General features: G+C 56.4%; 3 protein-coding genes across 6 annotated transcripts in view; 1 reads left to right on the top strand and 2 right to left on the bottom strand.

Annotated features, from left to right (window-relative positions):
• LOC136368108 (mitochondrial import inner membrane translocase subunit TIM16-like) overlaps positions 1-2,756 on the bottom strand; it is a 37,114-nt gene extending 34,358 nt beyond the window's left edge. For both annotated transcript variants that reach the window (XM_066330111.1, XM_066330108.1), the window contains exon 1: positions 2,651-2,756. In XM_066330111.1, the coding sequence (XP_066186208.1) occupies positions 2,651-2,710 (60 nt within the window). In that variant the 5' untranslated portion in view covers positions 2,711-2,756. The remainder of the gene's footprint in view (positions 1-2,650) is intronic.
• Positions 2,757-3,882: 1,126 nt separating this feature from the next.
• Positions 3,883-13,819, top strand: DNAJA3 (DnaJ heat shock protein family (Hsp40) member A3). 2 transcript variants are annotated; one of them, XM_066330098.1, is made up of 12 exons: positions 3,883-4,059; positions 4,182-4,315; positions 4,702-4,785; positions 5,336-5,548; positions 6,263-6,415; positions 7,197-7,344; positions 8,010-8,074; positions 8,929-9,057; positions 9,480-9,595; positions 9,884-9,981; positions 11,966-12,082; positions 12,757-13,819. In XM_066330098.1, the coding sequence occupies exons 1-11, from the start codon at positions 3,900-3,902 to the stop codon at positions 12,067-12,069; spliced, it is 1,404 nt and encodes a 467-aa protein (XP_066186195.1). In that variant the 5' UTR covers positions 3,883-3,899; the 3' UTR covers positions 12,070-12,082; positions 12,757-13,819. The 2 variants fall into 2 exon arrangements, with proteins under 2 accessions (XP_066186195.1, XP_066186196.1); XM_066330099.1 differs by lacking the exon at positions 11,966-12,082.
• Positions 13,820-13,881: 62 nt separating this feature from the next.
• On the bottom strand, positions 13,882-18,256 carry NMRAL1 (NmrA like redox sensor 1). 2 transcript variants are annotated; one of them, XM_066330101.1, is made up of 6 exons: positions 18,096-18,256; positions 17,873-17,939; positions 17,460-17,698; positions 16,474-16,723; positions 15,810-16,000; positions 13,882-14,864 (listed from the first exon to the last, which is right to left on the bottom strand). In XM_066330101.1, exons 2-6 carry the CDS (start codon positions 17,910-17,912, stop codon positions 14,694-14,696), a joined length of 891 nt encoding a protein of 296 aa, XP_066186198.1. In that variant the 5' UTR covers positions 17,913-17,939; positions 18,096-18,256; the 3' UTR covers positions 13,882-14,693. The 2 variants fall into 2 exon arrangements, with proteins under 2 accessions (XP_066186198.1, XP_066186197.1); XM_066330100.1 differs by having other exon boundaries at positions 17,873-18,256.
• Positions 18,257-18,520: the final 264 nt, after the last annotated feature.

Here is an 18,520-nt window from a genome sequence, read left to right as displayed (position 1 = left end):
AGCATCCCAGCTCCTGGTTCTGCCTCTCCCCCAGACTGTCCCACTGTGGGAAGTGCTCAGAGGTCTTTGCAATAAACTGGTGCCAGACAATCTGGGTGGGACAAAAGCTCCTGGGCTGTGAAGCACCACAGGGTCAAGCTGTGGCTGACCAGGGCCAATAAGCACCTCCAGCAGCACACTCCCCACATGGACACACAGCCAAGGAGCTGCATTACAGCTCCAAAACATAACTCCCACTCTGCAGTGTTTCCCAGGGCTGAGCACTGCACTCGTGGGGCCCTGGGACACCGTCCATCAGCCAGACCCACTGCAGGTGACACAGACAACCCCACCTCAAGTGGCCACCAGGGCCACGAGCTCCCTGGCACACCCAGGGCCAAGTCCAACCCTTGGCAGTGGCAGGTGTTTTATGGCTGGCACCAGGCCTGTGTGCCCACAGCAGCCCCCAGAGCTGCAGCGGGTGTCCAGAGCAGTGGATACCCCACAAACTGGGCAGATACCCGTAGGGAAGGGAAACCCCGAGCCCCAGGTTTCCTCTCCTTGCACAATTTCCGTTTGAAGCCTGACAGGGAGCAGTGGCTCCTGCAGCACTTCCTCTCCTCTGAGCTCGGTGCAGACCTGTTAACCCTTCTCCTGCCAAAGGCAGGTTCCTGTCCCCACACCCAGCAGGTGGGCAGGGGGCTGCAGTGGGGATGGGGAACAGGTCTGAAGCATGAACAAGACCTTGGAATGAGGACCCCACTCTCTGCTTCCCATCACCCTGCACTGGGCCCTCAGTGAGGGGAACACCAGTCACATCTGACCCCCAGCACCCAGGGGTGCCACGCAGGACCCCTGCAGTGAGGTTTCACAGAGCTGCTCCATCCTGACCCCACGATTTCTCCACAGACAGGCAGCAGCCCTCAAGGAAGTGATCCTTCCTGCAGCATGCCAGCAGGGCCAGGAAAGCAACAAAACCATCCTGGCTACATCCCTAGAACAAGCTGTGAGCTCTCAAGAGCCATCTGCCAGCAGAGCCCTGCAGATGCTGCCTGAAGAGAGACTCAGATGTGATCCCTGATGTTTACACTGCGCTCCCTGTTCCAGCCAGGTCGGGTGTCTGCTTGTGCTTCCATAAACAGGTGCTCAGCTGGGGACAGAACAGAGCTTCCCACTGTGACACCTGAGATGGGTTTGGTGACAGGACTTCCTTCTCCACCTCCTGCCCTGCAGGGAGTGGGTGGCCTCACTTCCATGGATAAATTTCATGCCTGAATTGGAAGAACCTTTTGGAAAGGCCACCTTGCACAGCAGATCCCTGCCTGCACACAGGGAGAGCACGCTGTCCCTTGGAACTCCCTCACCATGGAACCAACACCAGGGCAGTGGTGATGGGATGGAGATCCCTGCCTGGAGGATGCCATGCCCTGCACAGCCAGGTGTCCCAGCACCCACACCCCACAGGCACGCACACTCCCCACTGCCAGTGACTCATCTGAACCATGGGATTCACAGCCAAACATTCACCCAACTGAGATTTTGGTGACCTGACTCCTGCTCTGCAGACACAGCGAGGCTGGCACACCATGGGCATGGGGGCACCATGTCCCCTCCCACAGCTGAAGCTCAGAGGATGTTTTGGGTTGTGCTAGATTGCAGAGGCGTGTGAGCACAGGCCATGGCAGCCAGGTGCAAGGACAGCTCAGCTGGGAAGTTACAGAGGAGTGTGTGCACAGCCAAGGGCTGGGAGCAGCAGCAGCCCCATCATGGCCATGGTGCTGAGGAGGGCTGGGTGAAGGGGGCTCTGCCCCTGCCCTGCCAAATCTGTAGGGACAGGAACCTGGGAGATGGTCCTGGCCCAGGTCTGTGGTTTAGGGGATAGCAGGGCAGGGCTACTCACTGCCAACACCGTGCCAGGATGGATTGTGACACTGGGCATGGTTTGGGCTGGTTATTGATGGAGCTGGGGCACCGCATGGCTCTGCGCTGCCCAGCGGGACCCCCGGGACTGCCTGGCCCCAGCGGTGCCGAGCTCCACGGCTCATGGGCAGGGTGATGGAGCTCAGCAGCATCCCGTGGGGCCCGGCACTTCCTCCGTGCCTGCGGAAGCGGGGTGGCAGAGCGGGGCGGCAGGAGCGAGGCCCAGCATTTCACACTTGGTGCGCGGTCCCCTGGCTGGCACAGGAGGGTGAGATACCGAATGGCAACAGGCAGCAAGGACCGGGGATGCACCGCCTGTGCCAGCCGTGCCCAGCGGCAGGAGGGGAGCAGCCACCACGGAAAAACACCCCACGCCAGCCGCTGCCGGCCAGCGGGGCTGCACCGGCCCAGGAGAAGGCTGGATACCCCTCCAGCCACACCTGCGGAGCGCCCCGGGGCCGGGATCCTCCGCGGAGCCCGGGATGGGCAGCAGTGGGTGCCGAGGAGCGGCCGCCCGGGCGACGCGCCCGCACCGCGGCCGGGGGACCCGGGCACGGCCCCGCCACACGGGTGATGCCACACCGGTGATGCCCCAGCTGCGGGCCCCGGAGCCGCGCTCTGCCGGTGCCGCGGGGCGGGGCCGGTCCTGCCCTGTCCCCGTGCCTGTCCCTGTGCCCGTCCCTGCCCGCCGGCAGCCCCGGCCCCGCCGCCCCCCAGATCCCCCGGTACTGGCGGGTCCCGCAGCGCTCACCTCCTTGCGGGGCAGCCGGGCCTCGGTGTGCCGGAACTTGGAAGCCTTGAAGCGGTTCATGGCGCTCCGGTTGTACCGCACCGAGCCGTGCCCAGCCCAGCCCGGCCCGGCCCGGGGCCCCGCCCTGAGCGCCGCCCCTGGGCTGGACCCGCCGGACCCCCCGCCCCACGGGCGTCCCGTGTCCCCGCTGTCACCGTGAGCAGGGCACAGAGCCCCAGCCCCGGCTCCTCGGACCCCCGCCAGAGCCCCCAACGCCGGCGTCGGAGGCAGCCCCGGGGCGACTGTGCGGCAGTCCCGGGGATCCCGGCCCCTTCCTTGCCTCCCGCGGAGGCTCGTGGCCACCCCGGGCTGTGATCCCCGGCTGTCACCCGGCTGTCCCGCCACACAAGGGCAGCTGTTCCGCCGGGCTCTGGGCACGGGGACAGCGGGAGGTTTCCAGTGGCGTGGGCTCAGCGTGCTCGCCCCGCCAGGGTTCGGCAGCCGGCGGTGAACAGAGGCCTTTGTGTACGGCTGCGGGGAAGGGAGAGGAGGAGGGAGCGCTGGATGTGAGCCCACTGAGCCCTCTGGGCCCGGCTGCGGCGTCACCCACGCCCGGCGGAGCCCGGCTGTCACCCACGCCGGTGAAGGCCAGGCCTCCTGCCCTGCGTTCACCCGGGCTGTGACAGTGGCGTGTGCGCGGCAGCAGCCGGCAGGAGCTGGCGCATCCCTGTCGCCGCTCAGCCCGGCGGAGCCTCCCCCGCGCCGCAGGCCCCAGCCTGTGCTAAGGAGCGCTCGCAGGCGCCAGCCCCGGTGATGAGGGCGGGAGAGAGACACGCTTGGCACGAATCCTCCTCCTCCTCTCCAGAGGAAAGCTGCTGCCTCGCCGTGGGCGCTGTGTCAGGGTGGGTGCCGTGCCAGGCTGCTGTGCTGTGTGAGTGTGGGCGCTGTGTCATTGCACTCGCTGCGGTTTCAGAGCCTTTATTCCACTCCTGTGAGATATTTCACCTGCTAGGGGAGAAGAGCAGCCCCGGAAGGGCGCAGACCGCGAAAACAGAGCGGAGGGCAGGGTTCCCAGCCCCGCTGCGCGAGGGTCCCCAGAGGGCAGTGGCCGGCTGTCCCCAGCAGTGTCCCCACACGTTCTCTGTCCGGCGCCGCCGGGGCCGAAGCCCGCGCATGCGTAAGCATTGCGCACCACAGCCGCCCCGCCGTGCGCAGGCGCAGCCCGGCCCCCCCGCGGGGTGCGCAGGCGCAGCGCCGCGCGCGGGCCAAGATGGCGGCCGGGAGCGCGTCGCGCTGGGTCGGGGCGGCCGCGGGACGCGGGGCGGGGAACGCGCGGCCGCCGCTGCTGCTGCTGCTCCGCGGGCTCCGCGTCCCGCCCGCCCGCGCCCCGCGCCGCCTCCTGCTGCTCCGTGCCGGCCTCTGCGCCGCGGGTGAGCGAGCTGGGGCCGGGGGGGGGGCCCGGGCTGAAGGGCCGCGGGTCTTTTCCGCCGGCCGTGTCCCTCCCTCCGCCCGGCCCGGCCTCACGGCGGCCCCTCTCCCTCCTCTCCCGCAGGGACGAAACGCGCTGCTGCCGCCGCCGCCGCCGCTTTCCACAGCAGCGCGGCACGCGCCAAGGAGGACTATTACCAGGTGCTGGGGGTGCCCCGCACGGCCACGCAGAAGGAGATCAAGAAGGCCTATTACCAGGTGCGTCGGGACCGGCCGGGCACAGGGCCCCGTGGGCAGAGAGAGGAGCCAGGGAACAAATCCATCCCCGTGTTTGGAGCCGCTGGAGACTAGGGGAGGAGGCAATGGGAAAGCTCAGCACATGGCCTTGGGGATCGCTTCCAAAGCATGGTCTGCCTGTGCTGTCATCGCTTGTCTCCTTCCAGAAGGATCTGGGATTGCTGAGAAGATCAGGAACAGCTCCTGTAGTGCCTTGTTTTGGGTTAATAAAGGAAAATGGAGGGTTTAGTTCCCGGGAATGCATCTAGTGGATGTCAGGCTCTGCCTGATGTGTTTTTCCTGATATGGGAGATATGGTAAAGTAAATAACTCCTGCCTGTCCGTAATAGTTGGGTTTTGTTTTTTAGTTGGCAAAGAAATACCATCCTGACACAAACAAGGACGACCCTAAAGCAAAGGAGAAGTTCTCTCAGCTGGCAGAAGCCTATGAGGTAATAGCAGGATTTTATTGTGGTGAGACGGAGGAAAGATTAGAGGGTAGATGAGGGGAAACATTTCCATGGCTGGTTTTTGATGCACTTCAGTCTGCAGCACCTCTGTTCCAAGAAGTTACTTGGTCCAAATATCTGATTTAGCTGCTTGGGGCTCTTTCAGTTTTCCACTTCCTTAGCAGTAACTGGCATGGATGTCACTTCCATGGAATTACTGTCAGTCTAAACAATCAAATGAAAGCCACCAAAGCAGATGTTTGAGACAGAGGGACTTTCACTGTGCTCCCCCAGCTCTGTTGTTTGATTCCAGCACTCTTCAGCTGATACAATAACGATCAGCTGCTTAATAAAAGTTATTTCTGCTTATTATAAATCACTAAGATCTTGGCATTTTCCTGGTGATGAGCCAAGAGACACCAGGGAAGCAGCAGCTCGTCCCTAACTCCCGTGGCGCTGAGAGCTGGGCGAGACCTTGGTGGAAGCTCTGAGACCAGAGCCAGGGATTCTCCTGGAGCCTGCAGTGGCCTGATGGCCCCATTCCTTGCCCCAGGTGCTGAGTGATGAGGTGAAGAGGAAGCAGTACGATGCCTACGGCACAGCGAGCTTCGAGGCCGGCGCGGCCGGGGCCGGGGCTGGCGCGGGGCGGCAGTACTGGAGCAGCGGCCCCTCCATCGACCCCGAGGAGCTCTTCAGGAAGATCTTTGGGGAGTTCTCAGGATCCCCTTTCGGCGATTTTCAGACTGTCTTTGACCAGCCACAGGAGGTAGGAGGTGCCTTTATTTAGGAGTGAAATGGGAAATTCAGAGCAGTGTCTCTCCCCAGTTTCTGTAGCAGAGCGCTCTGGGAGCTTCAGCAAGGAGTTATTTCTGGGAATGTCAGTATGTGAGTGTACCATGGCATGAGGAGAGTCTCATAGTTTTGCTAAGCTGTGCAGAAACACACCCCATACCTCCAGACAGGATATGTTTTCTGGGCTTGAGCTACTTCTCTGGTGTTAACTGACACCACCCAGTACTGCCGAGCAGTTCCATTGCTGGAGAGGCATTGTTTCTGCTGCAGGTTGATTTACATATGCCTGCTTTGATCTGTAATGCTAAAACCCACAAAATACCTTGTAACTATAAACCAGGCCTTCCGGCAATATGTTTGGCTGCTTAATTGGTGTAATTTTGCAATTTAATTAGCTTTATGTTGCAGTGAGGCCCATAATAAAACAAAATCTGTCTTGTTCTTCATGCTGCAGCTAAATGCTCCTTTAAGTGTTGATGGTTCATGTGTTGTCTCTAGAAGTGTTTGGTACTTCTAGTTTTACTAAAAATGACATTTTTCATATAAGGAGAATTTCCTCTTTGGTCAGTGATCTTTACTGATATCTTCCATTTTAAGCATTGTTTGCTATTTAGCCTGAACTCTTCTCAGTTTCCTTAAGACCCTGTCACACCTCAGTCATGGATCTATCTCCATGTTTCCTGTGCAGTATATCATGGAACTGACATTCACCCAAGCTGCAAAAGGTGTGAACAAGGAGATTGTGGTGAACATCCAGGACTCCTGTGTGCGCTGCGATGGCAAAGGACATGAACCTGGCACCAAAGCTCAGCGCTGTCACTACTGCAATGGCACGGGCATGGTAAGGGCTGAGCAGGGCACCAGCTCTGCTGTGCCTTCCCTTCTTGGGCAGAGTCACTTCATTCCATGGTGAAAAATTCTCACCACTCATCAGCTTATCTCGGGTAAAGCTGGGTTAATGTCAGCTTGGTGTTAATAGGCACTAGGAAGATTTTCTTTGTGTTAAAGTGCTGTGCTCAGCTGAAAAGCATGAACCTTCAGGCTGGATCCCACAAACCATATAAATATGGAACAGCTCCGAAATTACTTGGGCAATGAATGGATGTCTTTTGACTTGGGAGGGTGGAGGAAGGTGGTGAAAACCCAAGGGTAATAATAAAATAAGAAGATGCAGGTAATGATGGAGCTGCAGGCTTTGAGTTTCCATGCATCTGATTCCTTGTGTGCTTCAGTCTGGTGGGCAGCTCTCACAGTTAGTCACCATAAGGTTTTCTTGGACCCTGGCAGTAATTCATGTAAATGGATTGTCCTTGGAGTCATCAGAACACAGACACTCATAGCACTGTAAGGAGCTTTGTTCCTTCTTGTACATTAAAGCCTAGATATTGAGGGTGGTGTTTCCCTTGCCCTCACCACGTGACACTTGCTCGTAGTAGTGGTGGTGTTCAGAGGTAACTGGAATATGATGGCAAGTGGATTTCAGAGCCAGCTTTCTGCTCCAGCCCTTGCTGAGGATACCCCTGTCCTGACAGGGTGTGTGTGTGTGTCATCAGAGCTCAAACATGCTGGGTGCAAAGTCCCCTGTCAGTACTCCTTTGCCCAATGTGTGTGTCCCTCCCCAGGAGACCATCAACACGGGCCCCTTTGTGATGCGCTCCACGTGCCGGCGCTGCGGCGGCCGCGGCTCCATCATCACCACGCCCTGCGTCGTGTGCCGCGGCACGGGGCAGACCAAGCAGAAGAAGACTGTGATGGTTCCTGTGCCAGCTGGTCAGTGTTGTACCTCCCTGCTGCTGTCTCTTAAAGAGCTATAGTTACTGCCACTGCCAGCTACAGATTTTGCTGCAGAGAAATGGTCTTTAGAGCAAAGCAGGTTGAGAGCTTGGCAATGGAATGGGCTAGTGATGAGATGGACCTTCTGGCCATGGATATAAATGTTTGCTTTGCCCTTCCTGAGCTTTGGTTCTTGTCTGAGTCCTCCTAGGCAGATTTCAAAGAGGGAATCTCCAAAGGTTTTGTTGCTGTGGGTCTTTCATTTGTCCTTGATGAAGCCTGGGGAGAGGGTGGGAATCCTGAAAGCCTTGGCTAAGCTCAGAGGGGTGTGCTGATGGCCTTCCTCAGCAGAGAGGAGAATTCAGTGGTGGGACTAAAACTTGCTTCTTTGAGACCACCCTGGGTGAGCAGGCTGTAATTTTCCTGCAGCTTGTGGAGGCTGCTGTGTTCCTTAATCCAATGCATTTCTGTAACGAATTCTCTAAATATTGAAGTGATGAGCGTGTTGGGGGCATAGGGATCACCTCAGAGATCTAAACATGTGCTGACCTCTCCTCCTTTGGGCTGTGTTCGCCAGCTCTTGGGATTGGCAAGAGTTGTAGGTATCCATGGCACATGTGGGTTATAACCCAAGGTCACGTTCTCTCCTGTTCTGATTGCAGGTGTTGAGGATGGGCAGACAGTTCGGATGCCTGTGGGGAAGAAAGAAATTTTCATTACGTTCAGGGTATGTATCCTAAGCTGGTTTATTATTTAAGTTGGTTTTTTCCCTTCTCAAATGCCTGGGAAAGGACTGCAGAACGGGCAGAGGAGGAAGAGCCAGTGATCCTTTGGAACAGCTGAGGTAACATGATCTCTGTGAACTTTCAGAGACAGCAGGAGATCTGCATTGTAGCAATGGGGGTAGCTTTGAATCTGTTCTTGAAGAGTTGCTGCTTGTTCCAGGACCAGGCCCCCAGGGTAGTGTGAATCAAAATGCAGAGTAGGTTCTTCATGCCTCGAGTTTTTGACTTGGAAATGTGAGGGAGCTGCCTGCTGGCAGGGGTGGCAGAGCTGTGGGAGGTGCTGCAGGAGTTGCCTGGTGAAGTGTCCTGCAGATCCACCTTCAGGGCTGCTTTGCACCTGTGCTGTAGCTGGGCCTCTTCTGTCAGAATCCTGCCACACACATCCCTGTTGAGGAAAATTTTTTTTCCAGCACCTGTTTCATGGTGCAGGAGGGTTTAATTCTCTTGCAGCTTGTGAGGCCAGTGCTTCACAAGGTGCCTCATTTCCTTCTCACTTGTGGCTTTCCTGTGTTCAGGGTGCTGGACAAGGCAGTGTCTGTCTCTGCAGAACCACAGTGACATGGATAAACTAACAGCAGGATTAGGGGAGAGAGTTCCTGAGGCAGGAAGGAAAGGCCTTCCAATCCTTTGGCTAATGCAGTTATGTCAAGATCTGTGTTTTACTAGACCAAATATTAACTCAGTTCTTAGCCATGCAGTTTGGGGATGGTATATTTTTTTCCTGAGACCCCTGGGAGCAGTTTACCAGGAGAACACTGGTGTGCTCACTGCTCTCTGGAACTTTGCTGCCCCCCAGGTTCAGAAGAGCTCTGTGTTCCGACGGAACGGAGCCGATATCCACTCGGATCTCCTGATCTCAGTAGCTCAGGCCGTGCTGGGAGGCACAGCCCGGTGTCAAGGCTTGTATGAGACAATCAACATCACAGTGAGTACCAGTATACTGAGCATGAATCAGTGGGGCACAGCAAAGGCTTCTCCTTTGCTGCAAAAGGTAGAGAAAATCTCTGAAGTCTGCCAGTATTGCATTTCGCACTCCTTCAGGACTGAGCCTTGGGTCATTTGTGACCTGCCTGGTCACAGCTTCTTTCCTCTTGCTGTATAGGGACAGGGATTGCTGAACAAACCCCATCTGAGGGCTACAGGCTGTGTCACGATCTTTACTTGTTCTATCAAAGGCTTTTTCATCATTACTGGCTTAGCTTTGGGATGTGTCCCAATGCATGAGCAAATCAGAACCCTCCCATCCTACTTTACAGCTTGTTGGAGGAGCAGATAATTTTTATAGATGTCTAATTATTATATAAATGTTTAATTAGAGTAATAAACGTGACACCTGTGTGTTTATAGATACCCCCTGGTATTCAGCCAGACCAGAGGATTCGAATGAGTGGGAAAGGCATTCCCAAGGTCAACAGCTATGGCTACGGAGACCACTACATCCACATAAAGATAAAAGTTCCTCAGTAAGTAGAGCTAAAACAAGTTCCTGTGAAATCTTAAAAACTTTTTGCAAAAAAAATATTGTTTAAAAGTTGTGAAAATTCCGTGAGGTGAAATGCAGTGGATCCCATCTCTCCTCTCCCACTGAGAATTCTGTATAGATCATTCCTTATAGGCTCATTTAAAGACTGCTGGTGTATTCCTACACAACGTACTGCTGTCCCTGCTCTCGTGGGTGCTGCTGGGGGAGGTGTGGGGGGCTGTGGGGCCCTGTCCCCAGGCCATCCCTGAGCCCTGTCCTGGTGCCACAGGAGGCTGACGGATCGCCAGCGAGCCTTGATGATGAGCTACGCCGAGGACGAGGCCGACGTGGACGGCACCGTGAATGGGGTCACCAACACAGCCTCAGGTGAGCTGGGGGACCTCCTGCCCCTGCCCTGGCAGCTGCTGTGGCAGTGCAGAGTGCTCCCTGAGCCCTCCTGGGGAGCAGGGTGAGCCAGGGTCACCATGAGGCCTGTGCCAGCGCAGCCTGCTGTAACAGAAATAGTTCTGGTGTGATGTTAACAGTAGCACACAGTAGGGAGGCAGCTCTTCCTAGGAAGCTCTGTTCCAGTACTTACTGGGCAAATCCATGTGTGAACAGAGAGCAGGCACTGAGTACTCCAGAGTCCAGACAAGCTGTGCTGATTAATATCTCCCTGCTTCCCCTGTGCCAGGACTTGCCTTGAGGCAGGAAAGCAAATGTGCTTCAGGCTGATTTTCTGTGTGATCCCAATCCAGTGTGGTTCTGAGCACAGCAGGGCTGTTTCTCCTGGGGTGCTGATGGGGGTTTCTGTTTGGGCTGAGCTCTGTGTGTGTGGGGAAACCTGGGCTAGGAGTGTCCATTGATGGCAGTGTCAGTTCTGGTCTGTGGACAGCGTCCAGCACAATGGAGGAGTGAAGGCAGCTGGGAGCTTTGTGAAGCTGCTCTCCAGCTCCAGATGGAAAACTGAGATTCAGCAATTGTGTTTTAAGTTTCTGGGATGAGGTACTTGGAAGAGGCAGCAGCTAAAGGCTCAACACGTGGTAAAATAGTAAGGAAAGAGCTTTGTTTCTTGCTACTGAAAAGCAGATTTTCTTTGCTTAATTGCAACAATGAGCTTCTTAAAGCCCATTGGAATTCGGTTTTGGTTTGAAACCAAACAGGGCATTTAGGATTAGGCAAAGGTGAAAGCCTTTTGGAGCTGCTGAATGATCCCAAAATTTACTCTACCACATGCCAAAGTGTGAGGAATGTAGGCTTAAGTGCAGGATATTAGAAGGCAGCATCTGCCAAATACTTCCCAGTGTTGTGTTTTATAGTGCTTTCCTAACACAAAAATCATGTCTTTCCCATATTACAGTCAGCCTTGGGGCAGGGAGCTCTCAGCACTGAATTTCTACTCAAACTTTTAAAAGACATCTATGTGTCAAAGAGAAATAAAATGCTTTTCAAATTAATTTTTTAAAAAGCAAACCTGCCAGTTTTTACCATGATGAAGGTGGGTTAAAACGCCACTAGGTTGCAGTGTAGAGACAGGCTGTGCTGAGGGAGGCGTGTCCTGCCTCGGGATTTCAATCCATTGCATCAGTCCGAGCTCAGCACTCAGCCCTGGGAGGCTGGGGAGCACCGGACTCTGCTCTGTGCACAAAGAAAGCTTGAGGGGGCGTTTGGGATCTTGTTATTGATGGTTTTAGTGTAGAAAAAAGCAGATTAGCAAAGAGGTCTCCTCTGTTCTCATTATAGCCACTTCTGAGGGACAAACAAGTTCTCAGGACCTGTTCATACAGGAGAGTTTTAACATTCCTTGTCTGAACAGTTGGTCTGAAATACTTGACGATTTTTCCATTCTACATGAGTTAATTTTCTGCTTGATACTGTCTGAGCATTGCTTGCAATGACACAAATCAGGCTCCTGGTGTGGTTTTGCACTGCTTTGCAAGGACACAACCTTAAAACAGGAAGTTGTTGTTTCAGGGACCAGCAGTATAGATTTTTTAGCCCTGTAAAGTCCTGGCTGGCTGTGATCAAGTTCATCACTTGTTTTTAGTGGCAGATTCTCAGTTCCAAGTACTTGTGTCCAAAGTCTGTGTGGTCCCCGACTCAGTTGTGCAGCACAAGAATTCCCTTGCTAGTTGGAGGGCTGGGGAGAGGGGAAGGGAACAGCTCAGCACCTGAGCTCATGTTTGGCTTTTCCACTTCTGGGATCCAGGCTCTCCAGTGCTTCCACTGCAAGGGGCCCAGTCCTGTGCAGCCCTGGACGTGAGGGAGCAGCACAACCAGCTGCTTCCTCCTGGCCATTCCCTGTCTCAAAGAGCCCTCTGATCCTGGTGGGAGATGTCTCTGACTGCAGCCCTTTGCTGTTTGTGTCCAGGTGGCAGGGCCACGGCTAGCGCTGACGCAGGCGGGGATAGGCCTGAGGCTCAGGAGAACAAGGAGGGATTCCTTTCCAAACTTAAGAAAATGTTTACCTCCTGACACCCCATCCGAGGTAGGAGGCCTCTTGTGTTCACTGTTGTCTTGTTTCACTTCTTGGGAGGTGGAAGCACAATAGCACAGCGTTGCTTCTCACTTAGCCTCAGGCCTTCCAGCCACGGGTGTGCACAGCCCTAGTTGTCCCCTGGGACCTGGAGCAACAAGCCAGGGATTAAAGTGCATTTTTGCTTCAGCAAAGAGCAGCACAGATGCTGGGTGCACCCTTGGGGAGGTGGCTGGCCTCCCCTGCAGCTCTGCTGCTGGAGCTGTGCCCAGTTCCAAGCACTGAGCGTGTTCCCATGAGCTGGTCCCACCAGGACTGGGTTCTGTCACACAAATCCTGGGCTGCAGAGCCACTGGTGCTGGCACACTCGGGCTGGATTCACCCCTGCCGTGGCCTTACAGCACCAGGGAGGAGCCAGCCTTTGCCACAGAGCACAGCAAACCCCACTGTGCATCACTGCAGTGTAACTCAGGTGCTTCAGTTGGTGCTGAAGGGAGCACCAAGACTTGGAATCATCTGCAGCAGACACAGTCTTGGATTCCAGGGCCTCAGCTTTGCACCTTTGTAGGCTTCAAAGCTGGCTGTGCTGTAGGGCTGACAGTGTGACAGGAGGGCATGTGCCCCCAGAGTGGGCTGTGTGCTGATACAGCCAGGCAGTCATAACCTTCCTCTCATTTCAACTGCAGGAAAGCGTTCTACTGGGAACTAGGAGCCAGCAGCAGCAGGTCATTCGTGCACTTGGGGCTGAACCTTTCTGGCAGCCAGGCTCTGGAGAACACAGGATATCAGTCAGCAGCACAGCAAGAATCCCAGCTGGAGAGGCCATGGACCACCGAGGCACCAACACAAACCCCACCCACTGTCCTAGGAACTAGTGGTGAAGGAAAACACCAGCTTTGCAGAAGTATGGCTCTCTGGAGGCTGCTCTACAACCCTGCTGCTGGATGCTTATTTGGTAAAAATTAAAGTTGAAATATTATTTAGAATCCAAACCAGAGGAAATGTGAAATAAATATTCCAGCACAGAGCAGCAGTTTGCTGTATGGAGGCCAAGCCTACCAGCTGCTCACCCAGGTGTCCTTTGGAATGCCAAGTGTGCTTGGTGAAGTCTCCAGGAGACTTGGTGGGTCAGGGAGGTCTAACCTTGTCTTCACGACAGCCCTGCTGCCCTGCACAGCTCCAGGTGGAATCTCCCTGTGGCTGGGCATTGTCTGAGCCCAGCTGGCCTGGCTGCCTCGCAGCCCTGGGCTTTCTCTATCCTGCTGATTGCCTGCACAGAGCAGTGATGGAATCTGCACTTTGCCTCAAGTTTATCCCCCAAATAACTAAAGTTACCACACAACTGCTGTTGCTTCTGGACTGGTACAAGTCGATCACTGAGCCCTTTGCCAACTGGGGACAAAAATATTTTATTACCCTAGTGCAACACCCGTAGCGTAAAAGATTGGTCAAAGCATTGTTGTTTTACTTGTGTGAGAGTGCAAGTGAGGTGGATCACTCCTTCCAGATGCAGCTGAGCTCTTGCAGTGAGTATTCCATGGTTACTGTAGCCTGCTGTGTTTGTGATACCATGCAGGTACCATCAGCCCACGTACTAATCAGTTCAACACCAGTTAAACAGGGACATGCTGTAGTCCTGCCCTTCTTAATTTGCTGAAATAAAGCACGCAGTTGCCTCCTGATTAAACTTCTGTAAAGTGATTCTGTACCCATGTAAATAAGATGGACTTCATAAAAGATATTTAACACATGCTCTGCCGTGCTGCCTTGTCTACTCTTCCACCTGGTCTGTCACCCCCTTTCCCTCCTGTAGTAACAGGGATGAAGGTCTCTGGGCCAAGGAGGGGACAGGGTTGGATGGCTCTAGCATTGCTGGGGGCTGGGATTGACTTTAAACACTAAGCTGCCCTGTCTGAGCAGCACTTCAGGGATGTGAGGGGGAAGAGGCTTTTCTACTGAACCTTGAACAGTCTAGAAGAAGTCGAGTTTTATCTCAGCTCATTGGGACAGTGACTGAAATTAGCACCAGGAGTCCAAGGACCAGGGCCAGAGCTGTATGATGAGGAATCAGGCTCAGCTTTTGTGTTAAATTCACAAGAAGTCACTGCAGTCCCTGCTGGCTCTATCTCTGCAGTGCCCAAAACAGATCCATGGAGAAATCCCTGTCTTCTGTTTGCTTAGGAGCCTGCAGCAGCCTTGGCCATGAAGGCACTGCCTTTGAGGCCCTGGGGGTACACACCTTCATCCCACCACGTGGTGCCATATGCTCAGAGCTGCCTGGGAAAGGAGGTGATCCTGAGAAAACAAGCTCCCACCACCCTGAAACACCCCCAATGACTAAAGCGACACCTCCCTGAGGACAGAATGCAAAGGCAGTGCCTCTGCCACCCCTGTGCCTGTGCTGTCCAGCCCTTCCTCTTGTTCCAACTGCCTAAATAGTCCCAGCCACGCTGCAGGAGCACACGCATGGACCAGCACATGGGCCAAGCTCTCCCCAGCCGGGGTAGGATCAGCCTCTCCCTGGGGCACTACTGGGAAGGCAGCGTGGTTCAGGGCACCTCACTCCTCAGCCAGGTCCCCTACCTGCTGCAGGAACCAGGGAGGGAGAGGAGGGAGGGGAGGCTCAGAAGGCATCCTTGTTGTCCCCCACCCACTGCTGGAAGGTGCGGGCCTTGGGGTTGAGCTTCATGGTCAGGGCCACGTTGCGGTCTGGCTTCAGGGCATAGAAACGGAACATGGCAGCCATCTCCTTGGCCCCAGGGAAGTCGTGCTTCTCGTACTCCTCAGGGGACATCTGTCAACAGAATTGGGGAAAAAAACAGTGTTTCAGAGGCTGATGGGGCTTCCCCTCAGCCTCTGAGAGGATGTGATGAGGGCTCTGTCAGAGCAGCTTGTCACAGCATTGCCACTGGTGCAGAGGGCTCTTGAAGGCACTTCTGCTGGGGTTGGGCAAAGGATGCAGCCCTGCCTGGCAGGAACAGGCCAGCCAGGCTAGGGCCAGCACCCAGCTCTGGCACACAGCTGGCCAGGGTCTGGAGCAGCTATGAGGGAGCCCTTTGTCACACCAGAGCTATGGCTGAGGGGTTCTAGGGGTTCTGGGTGGTCAAGGAGGGTTGCCACCTGGCACCCTAAAACATCCTTCCCTGCCTGAATCAAAGGGTTTGGTGGTCACTGTGCTTCTGGGAGAGCAGAACCTGCAGAGAGCACCAGAGGGGCTTTGTTTCTAATGAAATGCACTTTGTTCTCAAAGCAGGGAACCACCACACCTTCATCCATTGTATTGGTTGCTTGAGGCACAAATGAAATGCAAACAAGGATTAAAAATAAGTCACGAAGAGGCAGGGAGTGGTCGGGGTGTTGTTAACAGTGACACAGCACAGAGGCCAGGTCTGTTGTAATGGTGACACAGCAAAGCCCTGGGGGAAGCCCTGCTGAAGGGAAGGGCACCCAGCAGAAACCTGTTGTGTAGGTGCCCATCCCTGGCTCTGCTGGAGACCTCTCAGCTCAGTTATCCCCCAGAGCCAGGCACAGACCTGCCTCCCTCAGAGCCAGGCACAGACCTGCCTGGGTACATCCGTGTGCTCCAAGAGCTGACAATACCAATAGGGCAGCGTTGGTGCCAAGCTGTGCACCCACACCCAGGGGCAGCAGGACTAACCCTGGACACCAGTGCTGGGCTGTACCAAGACGAGCTATGAGTCCCTCAGGACCATCACCTACACCAAGGGACACTTCCTACCTTGCTGGCTGTCACAGTCTTGCCCGTCTGCTGGGAGAGGATGGCAGCATACTCTGCCTCGGTGAGCTTGCCTGTGCTGAGTCCCATCACTTGGCCGATGTACTCCCCTGGGGACTTCAGCAGGCAAAGTACAATGGGCCCAAGGTCCTCCACAGCCATCCCATCCATTGGGGTGTCGCCCATGGGCAGCTCTGTATGGAGAGATTGACCCCAGCTGCAGTGCAGCCCAGCTCTGCGGAGGTAGGGTTTTCAGCTCCCAGTGTCAGGGCATGAGGTGAGGGGGGGATGAGAGCACCCATCAGCATGGCAAGGCAGGACAGCAGGGCTGGGCTGAGCTAAGAGACCCTGACAACAGAGCACCACCCTGAGTCTCCTGCAGCCCCACCTCCACCATCCCAAATGCAGGAACTTGGGGTGTCCAGAGCTGCTCTGGGATCTGCAGAACAACCCTCAGCACAAACAGGCCCAGGACCCTGGTGATTTCCTGCAGGCCACCAACCTGGTCTAAAGACCACAATGCAGCTTGCTGTGGTCGAGTTGGCAGAGGCCTCTTCACCGTACCCAGCCCACAGCCCTGCAGTCTCTCCACCCCTCAGCCCCGCACAGTGGGAGCAGTGAGGACAGTCACAGGACAGTGACCCACAGAGCAAGAGCTCCTGCTCACCCAGGACAAAGGAGTCTCCCTGAGGGGCCTTCTGCGGCTTGAAGATGGAGAGGAAGTTCTCAAAGTAGAACGGCAGGCGGATGATGGTGGTGGGAACCCCAATTTTCTGGAAGTACTCCTCCACCACGCCTTTGCCATCGAAGTGCAGCACCTCCAGCCGGCCCCCTGTCAGCTTGTGCACGTTCTCCAGCCCGCTGAACACGACGTGGCGCAGGCCCTGGCGCTGGGACAGGTCAGCGAGGCGCCGTCCCTGGGTGAAGGGAGAAACCAGCCATGGAGAGGGGGACATCCCCATCATCCCCACATCCCCCTTCCCTCTGGGGAGGATCCAAGCGCCACCAGCCCTCAGCTGGGACCAGGGCTGAGCTGAGGTGTCCAGGTGGAGCCAAATCCTCTCCTTACCCCATCCTACTTCAGAAAGACCACACACCCTCCAGTTTTGGAGCTCGCTGCTCCACCAAACACATGTGCACCAGCATAAAGAACCTGCCTGGACAACATACCTGCCCTAAACTATCTAATCTTTTGTTTGTTGCTATCTAGGTGTGGCAACTCTGCCACCTTGCAGTATCTGTTGTGGGGTGAACACCACCCTTGGGATTTCTAATACTGCAGGACTTTGGCCCCAAAGCTACAGGTCTGCAGTCCCAGCTCTGCCTTGGGAAGGCTCTGAGGAGCCCAGTGTTCCCACTCCTGCTACTCCAACTCCTGGGAAGTAGGAAGATAGATCTCCATAACAGATCTATCAACTCCCTGAAGGCACCAGACCCTGGAGCCATGCAGCTGTGAGGGGAGCAAAGTGCAAGTCTTGACTTTGCAAGAACTGGGACCTGGTGTTTGTGAGACCTCGGGGTCTTCTGGACTGGCCACTCAAACCATCAGGGCTGCCACAGCTGCTCCAAGAGCTGTCCCCACTTTGATGCTACTCATGACCCACCCTGCCAGATCATTCCGCATGTGGTCCCAGTTAATGTCTGGACAGGTACCTGCTCGATTTCCTTCTCCTTGCTGCAGTGTCCCCAGAAGTCGGTGACGATAAAGGCTCCGTAGGCACCCGCCAAGGCCTGCTCCAGCGATGCTGCATCGTCCAGATCTGCCTTCACCACCTCGGCTCCCCTCCGCCTCAGCTCCTCCGCCTCCTTCTTCCTGGGGCTCCGCGTCACGGCGCGCACCTTGAAGGTCCCGTCGTCCAGCAGCGCCCGGGCCACGCTGCCGCCCTGGGCCCCTGCCGGAGCGGCGGGTCAGGGGTGCGCCAGGGCCGCGGGACGGAGCGCCCCGACCGCCACAGGGACCGAGCCCCGCTCCTCACCCTGCCGGCAGCTCGGGCATCACCCACGCCTCCGCCGCTCGCCCTCCCCGCCGGCCCCCGGCACGGCCCGGCCTCTCCCCGAGCACTCACCGGTGGCCCCGAACACCACGATCAGCTTCGTCCCGGCCATGCCAGCAGCGCGGGCGGTCCCGGGGCTCTGACAGGGCGAGAAGCAACGAGGTAGCACGGCCGCGGCTCAGCCCCCGGACCGGTCCCGGGAGGGAGGGAGGAGAGAAGGGAGGGAGCGGGGCGGCTGCGGGGCCACCGCCGGCCCCGGGGCACCGGGCGCGTCGTCCCTCCCACGGCTCCTCACCTCGGCTCTGCTCAGCTCCAGTCGGCTGCGCCCGGCTGCCTTCGGCTCGGTTCGGATCTAGTCGGCTGAGCGGCAGCTGCGTGTGTTCCCCTGCTCGGCGTGACCCGATTGTGTTCGGCTCCACCCGACTGCTCTCGGCCACGCCCGTCCGTGCAGGGCTCAGATGTCCACCCCCGCCAGACCCCGCCCACCACTGCCAAACCACGCCCACCACTGCCAGACCCCGCCCACCGCCGGCGTGGGGCTTCGCTCCCATCCCATCCCATCCCATCCCATCCCATCCCATCCCATCCCATCCCATCCCATCCCATCCCATCCCATCCCATCCCATCCCATCCCATCCCATCCCATCCCATCCCATCCCATCCCATCCATCCCTTGGCCCTGCCGCCTGCTCCTTGCTCAGGAAACCCGCTTAAAACCCG

The sequence above is a fragment of the Sylvia atricapilla genome, chromosome 15, assembly GCF_009819655.1.
Source record: "Sylvia atricapilla isolate bSylAtr1 chromosome 15, bSylAtr1.pri, whole genome shotgun sequence".
NCBI classification, from domain to species: Eukaryota; Metazoa; Chordata; class Aves; order Passeriformes; family Sylviidae; genus Sylvia; species Sylvia atricapilla.
This window is presented reverse-complemented; position numbering and strand designations above follow the sequence as displayed.